At 37.5% G+C, this 11234-nt stretch overlaps 1 protein-coding gene and 1 long non-coding RNA gene across 3 annotated transcripts; one reads left to right on the top strand and one right to left on the bottom strand.

Moving 5' to 3' along the window:
• LOC108876331 (V-type proton ATPase subunit C 1-A) lies at nucleotides 1-3731 on the bottom strand. The gene is made up of 6 exons (XM_018665787.1): nucleotides 3563-3731; nucleotides 2876-3036; nucleotides 2299-2366; nucleotides 1045-1129; nucleotides 330-424; nucleotides 1-75 (listed from the first exon to the last, which is right to left on the bottom strand). The coding sequence occupies exons 2-6, from the start codon at nucleotides 3005-3007 to the stop codon at nucleotides 69-71; spliced, it is 387 nt and encodes a 128-aa protein (XP_018521303.1). The 5' UTR covers nucleotides 3008-3036; nucleotides 3563-3731; the 3' UTR covers nucleotides 1-68.
• A 3840-nt stretch (nucleotides 3732-7571) lies between these two features.
• LOC127141744 (uncharacterized) lies at nucleotides 7572-11057 on the top strand. Of its 2 annotated transcripts, none has more exons than XR_007812251.1 (3): nucleotides 7572-7809; nucleotides 9471-9593; nucleotides 10853-11057. It is a non-coding gene; the product is annotated as an uncharacterized LOC127141744 (long non-coding RNA). The 2 variants fall into 2 exon arrangements; XR_007812252.1 differs by lacking the exon at nucleotides 7572-7809 and adding an exon at nucleotides 8683-8818.
• The last annotated feature ends 177 nt before the right edge of the window (nucleotides 11058-11234 follow it).

The raw sequence follows: 11234 nt of genomic DNA, 5'->3' as shown, positions 1-11234 counted from the left end.
GTTCTGCAGGTTTCCTTTCAGGTTGTTGTAAGCTGATGCTCTTGTCTTCAGGTCATTGTCAATCTGGGTTACTTGCTGTAAAAGATGAAAAACAAGACTTAATGTTTTCTAACTGAGATAGAGTAACATGGCATTTATGACACACCTGTACCCACGATTTCCCAATGGGAAATAAAACCCTATCCAGACACTGTAGTGTTAGAGCCCCACTACCCATTAAGGTCCAAAAATAAAAAGCAGGCAGTTTTACATGAATAGAAATCAAATATAAATCTAAATGCTTATTTGACCATTACTCATATATTATCCAATCCAATGGACAGACCCACCTTTGAGATGATTTCAGAGATGTTTTTAAGTGACTGTTTGATGGGATATTTTGCCATGTCCCACTGAAATCTTGTGATGTAGGTGACAAGATCAACTGAAAAGACAGAAAAAGACGTGTTTTGTGTTGTGATTACCCACCTTTATGACATTATAGCAAGCCAAAAGTTAGGTTCTTTGTAAGTTCTTTCTTTCTTTCTTTTCTCCTCTCTTTTTTTTTTTTTTAACAATGCTTTCAAATACAATTGAAAAGTTACCTGTAGTGGTACCTAGTCATGCAAATAGTTTCCATTTTATTTGCCAAGATTTTGATATTCCTTCACAGACATTATTGTGTAAAAAAACAGAATAAAATTGAATTATATATATATATATATATATACATACAACACACACACACACACACACACACACACACACACATGGATTATATGTGGATTTCTGGGGCAGAAATCTCTGGATTTGATATCTAAAACATTGGCAAAATAAATACCAAAAACATACGCATGGTAAATACCAAGGTTACTGCAATTTTGATATTTGACTCTTACAACATGACTAGAGAACATTTCAACCACATTAGTGTGCCTTGAGGTGTATTTTCCTCAATGGAAGATATCATGTGAAAAATATGTAATCAAATATTATGTACTGTCTACTGGTTATCAGCATATTTTCAGTAGTAAAGCAGACACTGTGTTGTAATCATCACTGTACCTCCATTGGCCAGCAGGTTTCCTGTACTTTGTCTCGACTGTCCTCCAGCACGTCGGCCATGTACTGAGCTACCTTCTTCACCACACTGTGAACAGCCAGGAGACATCAAAACACACCATGTCAACACAAACTGCATGCACAAAGCCAGAGAAAACCACACATTCATCCTGCACATGTTCACATGACCACCATGAACTCATCCTCCCAATCTTACACAAACATACACACACATATTCCTGTTAAGATGATTTCCTGACAAGGTGATTTATAATATGGCAGACTCTCAGATTTTTGACCATACTGTTCACCAGCACATCAAAGAAGAACTATGACTACATGTGAATACATAAAAGTAATGGATAAATAGCTGAAACATCCAGCTGACAACCAACCTAAACACTGACAGTTCAATTATTTGAAAAAAGATTATCATAGCACTGTCTACTTTTATATGATTAACAGTTTTAAGCAGAAATGTGCCCAGAGGAGTGAAGCCAAGCAAGAACTCAGCCAAGTCACATGTCATGCCTACAGAGTTCATAAGAAAGTACATCTGCTGTAGGGATTTAATTTGAACAATTTTAAATAGATTTTATTGTTCATATCACGACAAATGAAAACAACCTAATCAATTCAAAGCTCAAAAACAAACAATAAATATATTAATGGGTGCAATTTTGAAGAATTCACCAATTTAGATATTCTTATTTTTCAATATATGCTAGATGGAAACTTCAAAAACGAACTAGATTAAAGACAGGCTGTAGTCAAACAAGTGAAACCTTGTTGCAAAGTTGGTCTTTCTCACAGTCTTGGAAATATCCACAGAGGAAGCAAAGCAGGCCTCGGCCAGTAATGGCTGTGTGTGAGTTTTAGATGTCATATTTTCAAAAGACTATAAATTGCAGTCAAACATACTTGCGGCACATAAGTCATTGGGTATAAATATGACTAAAGAAAGAGCTGCTGATGTGTCACCCAACTGTAAATAGCCAAGTTTAGACTGCGAGGCTCGCTAGCCTCGCGCCCCTGTGAAATTCCTCATTGTTACAAGGTAAGGGAAGGGATTAGGGAGTGGTAAACCCGCTACATCAGAGAGTCTGTAGTGCTGCACAGGTTAAGGGAGATTTTTTAGTACCTTTTAATAATACAGGCTGCATTTTATGTGATTATAAAAGGTCTATAAAGTACCAATTCAATCACTAAAATGATCATCCTTCAGAGGAAGAGAATCGAACATTTGAGGTAGCATACCTTTCAACAAAGGAGTCTAATTTGGCCAGTTCATCCGACAGTCCAACCAAAACATCTAGTGTCCCAACCTGTTTTTGGGACCAAAAAAGCAAAAAATAAAACACCACAAATTATGACTTCTGACTCATCAGAACTGAGATCTGTGTCAGCAGGGTTGTGTTTAAACAGTGACATCTGGAGCTAAATCAGCCTACAGTGACATCCAGGGGCCCCTATGTGCTTAGGATGGCGCCTTTTTGTCCAGGACCACTCATGCATTGCTAACAGTTCCAGGAGAACACTGCAGCCCCATGTGGCAGTGAGGTCAGAGAGGTTACTTCACCTTCAGCACAGAGCTGAACTACTCTGTGGATGAAAATTTCACCTGACCAACACTTCAACATGCTGGCAATGGATCTGTGTAAAAGCTGCTTCGCATACACAAGAATCAGCTTACTCTTGACAGTGGATACATATAAGGTGAGTGATTTTGGTATTAGCTTTCTATTTAAATAGGAAGTCATGAATTAAGCAAGAGAGATGATGAGAGGTGAAAAAGTATAAAAGACAACAAACAGTGAATAAATCCAGTGCTAACCTTGAGGTCTGGTATGCTGAACTTGTGGTTGGTGGAGAGGTTGTTGGTTCGTGTGGTGGCTGCCATCATTTTGTCCCATGTTTGCTGGCAGGTCTTCTCTCCAGGTGCAGAAATCAACCAAAACTCTGTCATGGTTTCAGCACTGGTGCAGCTAGAGAACCCTGAGAAGAAAACGATATTTAGACTAATGTAACTGTCTTTATTATTTTTCAGTTAGTAAATCTGTGAGGTTTTATTCCACCCCTCCCTCTGAGTCTGTCTTATTATGAATATTGCTGCTTTGAGTACAATACAGTTACAGTACAGTGTTTACAGTGTCGTTATTTTTGGCTAAATTTTAGCTCTACAGCTCCTTGTGCTGTTATCATGAAGTATAATGATACTGTTTACCACTAAGCAAGCTAATGAAATAATGCTACAATGGCAACAGGAGCTCATTCGGGGTTGAAATCCATTACAAAAAGAAAATATTGTTTTTCTGGCACTCGCTTTTATTTCCTTATTGCTACATAAAGTTTGAAAACCATAAACTACGTTCAAACGACACTGTATATCAAACGAAGCTGACAGAGAAAGATAGTTAAGGTCAAGCAACATCCAGCAGGGATTAGCTACTGTTAGCCACTTAGCTTTCTCCCACAACAACAACACAGGTGGCTACTGTGATTGTTTGACAGTTTCACTCACCTGTGTATCAAAATGTGGCCGTTACCAGTTAAAATATGGCGGCTTGTAGTGTTTCTATGGCTCGATAATTTTCATAGTTGCCATACAATACAGTTCGTGAGGTCTCCTGACAACAGCAACAGAGTCAGCTGATCTGCCAGAGGAACCGGAAGGCCTCTCTCACCCTCTGCTCACTGAGGAAACTCAGCAGCGACCACAGCTGGTGGACAGGGAGTACTGCAGTGCCACTGGTCAAGTCAATAGCCCAAAATCACAAATAACAAATATAGGCTACCTCAAGTGGCTTAAACCCTCGATGAAGAAATAGTCAGTAAACAAACCTCTTTAAAGTGGCAAGATGATATCTCTTCTAGGACAGATAGATATACAATAGATGCCATGTGTTCAGAACATTAAGATGACAATTAAGATGCCAAAATTATCAATAGGCTGACAAAATTACCTTTCAATTGTAAATTTGACAGACATTTGGCTACAATCTGATCCTTGTGGGTTATCAATACTCAGGTTCAGTGACACTTACTTTTGGCACTTTCTTGCAAGCATACAGGACAGAAGCCTTCAGATAAAGGGACCTTTATTTTGTCTTTGTTATTTTGTCGAACAGGGTCAAAATTTCTCTGTCATAGTCACTTTAACTAAAGTGAATTTAGGTGAGGGATTTTTTTTCTTCCATTTTTGATATGGAATTTCAACACATTTCCTGAATTACAAGACCCCCACCCCAGACATGAGCCTTAGTCAACATTCCAAGGACATTATTTACCTTATTAGAGAAGGAGGCAGACAAACTTGGATGCCAAGTCAGCAGCATTTGAGACTTTAGAGTTACTAAATTGGAAAAGCGGGGTCAGGTTTCCTGACTTTGGGTGTCTCCTGTACAAAATCTAAGGAAAACGCCCCCAAAGGGACATGTTTTATAGTTCAGTGGGTCTGGGGTTCATTGTTTGGGACACAATGCTTGGTCTGCCTGGAGCCAACCCTCAACATCAAACGGCAGGGTGAGTTTGCCCATGGTTGGCTAGAGGCCAGTCTGCCGGGATGTTATCAGGACACACACACACACGCCACAGTCAGTCTCTCTGTAGAGCCCAAGCTACTGCTGAGTCTAGTCTATATTCTCTTCCGGTTCAATAAGAGAGAAAAGTGTTGTTTTAGCAATAAATAGAATTGAATAGAGAAATAACTATTTAGAGGCATAATGCTATTCCCTGTCACACACCCTGTTCAACACCGTCCCCTTGCATGAACTCCTGTAACTCCCTGGAAATAACTGTGCTAACTGTCATGCACATGGTCTGTGATTTTGTCTCAAAATTGTGTTTATGGTTACTAAATAAGAGATGCAAGTGTTAAAGTATTAGAATAAAATAGAAGCATTAAAATGACTAATTTTGAAAAGGTTGTAATGGGCACACTGCCACCACCTGCTCTCTTCCTCCATTTCTTTAGAAAATGCTCCCTGTTTTCCCTCCACTACTAACACAATGAAGCACCACAAATGTTTGTTGTTGAATCAGTCGTGCGTTCCGGGAATGAAGGCCTGTCTAAATGCTTTGTAAATACTGTCTCACTGCACATCACCGCTTTAGCCTTTAAATTACCTGCACATACTTTACTTGAAATACAGTGACCTGCTGCTTCCAGATATGCTAGCATGCTCACACACACACACACAAGCCTAAATACAGACTAGTGTGTATATATGAGAGTGGATACACAGGATGCAGTGTCTAGGATACACATGCAGTATGTAGGCTATATCTGTGCAAATGCTAGTCTGCACACATACATGCTGACACACCGCTCACTTTTCTAAACAAATATCACAGAAATTATCACAGTATCTGTATTTAGTTTTATTCATAGGGACTACCTGATGATCTTACTTTCTCAGAAGCAGTGTACTTTTAATTATAATATAATAATCTCAACTAATGACACAGAGTTATGTTAGGAAATTTAATTAATTAGTCTGCAGTCTATCTTGGCAGAAAGGAAATCAGGGTGAAATGTGCATCATTTTTTAGACTGTGTTATTGTTTGACCATCATGGTATATCTTGCTGTATCTCTCCACTACTTTGATACTATTGTTGAAAATGACATGTTGTGGGAAAGCCCAGAGATAAAGATAATTCCTTTTAAGTGGCATATTGTACACTGTTGAAAAAAAAAAAAAAAAAGGCAAGTCATAACAAAAAATATTACAAAATTATGAATTCAGTTAACTAAATGTCCCAGTGAATTGACCATTTAACTCATCAAATTAATTATTTGAAATAGAAAAAAAAGTGTGTATATAAAATAAAGCTTTTATTATCTCAAATTATGTAAATTAACAGATGTAAAAATTGTGTAATGTAATGTGTTTGCTCTAACTTGGTCTATGTTAAGGCATCATTTCTAAATGGGATAAACTCAGAGCCTTAACTTTAAAAAAAAAAAATAAGTTGAATTGCTGTGTTGCTTAAGTGTTGCCTTGAAATTTTGAGTTTTATCAACTCTTTTTTTCCCCCCAAAAAATGTGGTGAGGCATTGAATTATTATTTTTTTATTTTTTGTATATTTGTTATATTCCTGCAGACAGTTGCTTTATATTGTCCTGCTTAACATTCAGATCAGCAGGAGTAAAGGCTTGTTTGGGAGTCCCTTTCACTTAGTAACATTCTTTGGCTAAAAGGGTTGAAACCACTGCTGAGTGTCTCAAGCAACACTTACAACACTAGAGTCTGTTGCATAACACCAACTCAGTTTAATCAGTCACTCATTCAAATATGGAGAGATAGATTTACAGATGTCTTAACTTGATTGAGTTTTATTCATAACATACATTTTATGCTTAAAATATATAGATGGTAGTTAATATGTTTCAATAACTGTTTCATTGAATATTTTTCCTCTCTGATTGGAGACGTTTGGTCGTTAAGGGTTAACCTATGCTGGGTCTTTCTAAGTCTGTGTGTTGATGTAATCTGTTTGCAATGTTTGCAAATAAGAATTCCTGCTGCACAATGCAGCCACTGGAGTATTTGCCTTCACAGTGGGTGGTACACATGTCCCACTGTCGCATACCCAGTAGCTGCGATGGCTATTATGATCCAAACAATGGAAATCAAACATTGTGCTTTACTGGAAGCCACTTTAGATGCTATGTGTGATTAGACTTATATATACATAGGCTCATTTAGTGTTAGAGAAAACAGGCACAAAACACGGAACAGCTTTTGTGTTGCAGTCCGAGGAAAAGACGTTGCCTCTCCAGGCTTTACAATGGACTCTAAGCAATAGTTTTATTGGTGAAACAAATGCTGCTATTGTTTATTTTTCCCTAAGGAGAACTCAAAGCTCATCTAACACTCTGAGGAATTTCACAGTTATGTGAATGTGAATTCACAACTTTTCTGGTTAGCTGTAAAAAATGACTTATCGTGCACTGTTACATGATATTGGTCTGTAAGGATGGTGAAGATTTATGCTCTGTACAAAGTAAACACATAATCTCCATGTAGGAATTAGGTCTTTACATGTTTGATGAAATGTTTATTGAAGCCTAGAAATGCTCACACTGCCACACTGAATTGCCAAAAACTGTACAGACTAAAATGGACTTTGACTCCAGGACACAGGTATAAGTGGATTGCTAGAGCAAATACAAATCCCAAAGGCAAACTAATAAATACTCTACTTTCATAGATATATTTCCCAATAATTCTAAAAAATCCATAAAGAAATTATATTGTTACCAGTGACAATTAGACACATGGATATTTTAATGACATCTGATATACTTATGGTGTGTTGATCTCTTAATACCAGAGTGATGTCATTATTGATATGGAGTAAAAATAGCCCTACGAAAAACATTACCCTCCTGTTTAGCTGACAGTAGCTGAGCTTTCCCTGGCACCCTCCTCCTCCACTGTTGAGGAGGGAAAAATGCAAATGTATCTCCTTGAAAAAAAAAAAAAAAAAAAAAAAAAAAAACACTGACCCCAGACCCTGCGTTTTCAGAGGCAGGCACAACTTCTCAAAGTCACAACAACAAAGGCAAAGGGACGACAGAATCCAGTTTGAGCTTGAACTTGAAGACAAAACACATGCATCTATCTGCTCATTACTCATGGGATTGATGTTTTGTAACTGTTGATTTTGGCTACAGAAAAAAGGAAAATTCTGCAAACTCCTTTGGACAGCATTTTCTCCTCATTACTGAGCCATGGGAAACACAATGAAGACATAACACAGGTAATCTTGAGGAATGTGACACCAGCCTATTGAACAGAAATATCAATTTTAGTCAGCCCTGGTGTAATTTAGTTGATAAGGATACATTTCACTTTCAGTTTCTGGAAATAGTGTTGTAAAAATAGAGAATAATAAATAGAGTACAGAATATAGGCTAACTGTAAATTAGTATAAAATATGTATTGAACTGTAAAATAAAAGTAGAATAACTTATGTATTTACATTCACTATTATTATAATTAGTATTACTACTGCGACTTCGACTGGGGGATAATTATTGTTGTAATTCATGGCTTTGTTAATAAATGCTCCACATGACATCTATTATCACGTCGGAAAACTGAGGTCATTGTTGGTTTTGAACAGTTCTAAACTCCGCCCATCTAAGATGTGTCATAACCTCCACACTTAGGTACATTCAGAAAGGGAAATTGTTAATATAATTTCTAATTATTATTACTTAAGTCATATTAATCGTGAAAAAAAATCCCCAAAGAAAGCTTTACTGGAAACGATATTTTACAGAAATATTTCCACATCGGTGTCTGTCATTACTCAAAAAACGTTGTCATTATGTTGTGAATATGGGTTTTATTTGATACTTTAACCGGATATCTTACTGTTAAATTTGGTGTGCTTGACACTACTGTTTGAACCGTCTGTAGGTCCGTCTCACCGCTCACTCGACCTCCGCTGTTGACGTCTGCATGGTCAAAACAAATGAGCCGTACTAGCTAGCACCTATAAAACATCGAACAACAACAAAAAGTCGACCTTTTCTACCACGTCCATGGCAGTTATCCTTTTCTCTTCTTGTAATCCCATCACTCTTTAAAAATTCCGCCTAAAAAGAAAAAGCGTTCTGTCCCCCTCTTTTGGGTTTTCAGCAGACGTAAGTAACATTAGCTAACCGCGTTGTTAGCTTGCTAGTTAGCATTTTGTTAAATCAACCGGGTAATGTAGCATAAGCCACAAGTGCTGGCTATAATGAATTGAAGACAGCATAATGGTCAGTAGCATTATTACTGAAATACGTTACGTACACAGTTATGTGCAGAAATATGTACCATGTATTTTGCTAGGTAGCTAGCTGTCGCTAATCCTAACGTTACCAATGAATTCAACGACCTGTTACAATAGCAAGCAAGGTAGCTTAAGTAACTTAAATCAGACACGTAATTTACGGTTTAAAAGTAGTAGCAGGCAGTGTGGTAGTTGGCCAGTCACGCCTTTGAAGAGTGTCGAGACACTGTCTACCGTTGTTTTTTGTTATCATAGAAACGTAAATCAGTTGATGCAAAACTGCCAGTCACGATTGCATCAGTTCAGTACTTTATTATGGACCATGATCCAAAGTACCATTTCAAACTTTAAAAAACAGTTATTTCAGATATAAAGTAAACCATAAATACATTTTTTCCTCTATACTAATGTGCAATTTCCATACTCTCCCTGTCAGTGTTTTTCAAACACTCAGCCCTCATTTTGTCCATTGAATTACATACCAGTATTACCCCCTAACGGATTTGATGGTACAGTGCACAGGTTTAAAGGTAGACTGGAGTATGTCTCAGTGTAGAAACAGTTGCTCTCCTCATTAGAACTATTTCTCTGTCAATGACTGATTCCTGTGTGTCCTGTCCTCATCTGTCCCTTTGCAGGTGTACAACAACTATCCAGAGGATTTAGGGGCAGCTCTATACCGAGAGCCATTTGACTTCAACGCCGAGCCCACCTTGGGATCCTAGCTGATAGTGGACAAGTTCATCCCAGGACTTATCCATGTGAGTATAAATTAGGTGTAACTACATATAACTGAAGAATTAATGCACCTTTTGGATTGCATTGTGTATATTGTTGTAGCAGAGACATATTCAAACAAACACGTTTTCTTTTGCATTTGTCCATGTGTTTGTAGGGATTTGCATTATTTATCAATACATTGTGACAAATTGCTTCACTTAGATTCTTGACAGAAGGAATATTGCCATATTAACAAATAGCATACCCTCAGATAAGTCACAAACAATCTGTAGTTATTTTAAATCTAATATTTTAGATCCATTTTTAGCACTTCTAAAAATACTAAATCCTAAAAATAACAGGACATTGTGCTCTGGACTGATTTTTTTTTTTTTTTTCCTGGCAGTAGTTTTTTCTCCTTGGTGTGATTTAGCTGCTGTAAAGAAAAAAATATTTGCAGATGAAATGTGAAATGCATATTGATGCCTATATTACTATTACTTCTCTCAAGGGGGAGATGGTATGTGAAATACAGTTAAACATTTTCCATGTTACATAAGGTCTTGGTTGATTTTTAAAGAGATGATAGGGATGAGCCATCACCCATCCTCTCTTAACAAGTGTTTCAGCAGAGATTTTAATAAAGCCCACACATTGGTTCTATAATTGCAGTAATTCAGTTTTTTTCACAATGAAATCAAAGAGGTACTGCAAATTTACCTTTCTCCTTCTGTTTATTCTTTTGTTTGTATCAGGCTTGTCATAGTAGTCTATAACACAGCAGCCTCTCTAGGCACATTGTTTAGTCTCCCCATTTAACCTCCCAAAACCACAGTCATTTCAGGTCTCGTCCAGTCACTACTGGCTCTCTGACGTACTGTGCAACATTATTGAAAGTAAAGTTGTGACTCGGACACAGACAGTATTGTACCTTGTTTAATGCCATCAAAAAGAACCTTTACGGGTCACCAGCTCAGGGATTAATGGTGATTGTTGGGAGTAATTGATGGTAAAGTAAATGAACCCTGTGCCCCAGACTCTGTGTTTTCACAGTGGCTTTTCAGAAGAATAGGCCTCTTCCACAGAGCTGTCCCATTACATGGAACCTGTTCTGTGGTCTGATTGGATGCTCACTGAAAATAACTTGTTTGATTGGAGATCACATCAGAGTTTTAGTCTCCAGCTAATGAATAAACGAGTGTTGGACAACATAAACAAATATCTATTGTCCAAACACAGTTAAATTGTTTGGCTTATAGAGCTTCGTGTCTTATGTTGACTTTTCTCTTTTCTTGTGCAGTTTGTTGCAAAAGTCTAGGACCCCAGGGGCTCGAGAGCAAACAAGCAAGACCACTACAGATTAGCCACATTCTTTATGCCTGTCGGATTAGAGGAAAACGGTTGAGAGGATGAAGGGAATCGCTGATGAACCACAGTATTCTGTTGGCCTATTGGAGGGAGGCACAGCACTTTGTGACGTAATTGACAACCACATTTATGAACAAACTCTGGTAAGGAATCTCACTGTAACAACATGTACATTTAGCATGTACTTATTAACCTGGACTTCTTACTGTCTCATAATGTTCTCAAATACCTGTCATTGTATTGTGTTGCGTTATTTGTTATATATGGTAATGTTACATACAGACACATTTTACAAAAGCTTGCAGTGTGTATGC

The sequence above is a fragment of the Lates calcarifer genome, unplaced genomic scaffold, assembly GCF_001640805.2.
Source record: "Lates calcarifer isolate ASB-BC8 unplaced genomic scaffold, TLL_Latcal_v3 _unitig_5728_quiver_2916, whole genome shotgun sequence".
Taxonomy (NCBI): Eukaryota; Metazoa; Chordata; class Actinopteri; family Centropomidae; genus Lates; species Lates calcarifer.
The sequence above is the reverse complement of the archived record's forward strand: the minus strand, read 5'-3'. Positions and strand labels throughout refer to the sequence as shown.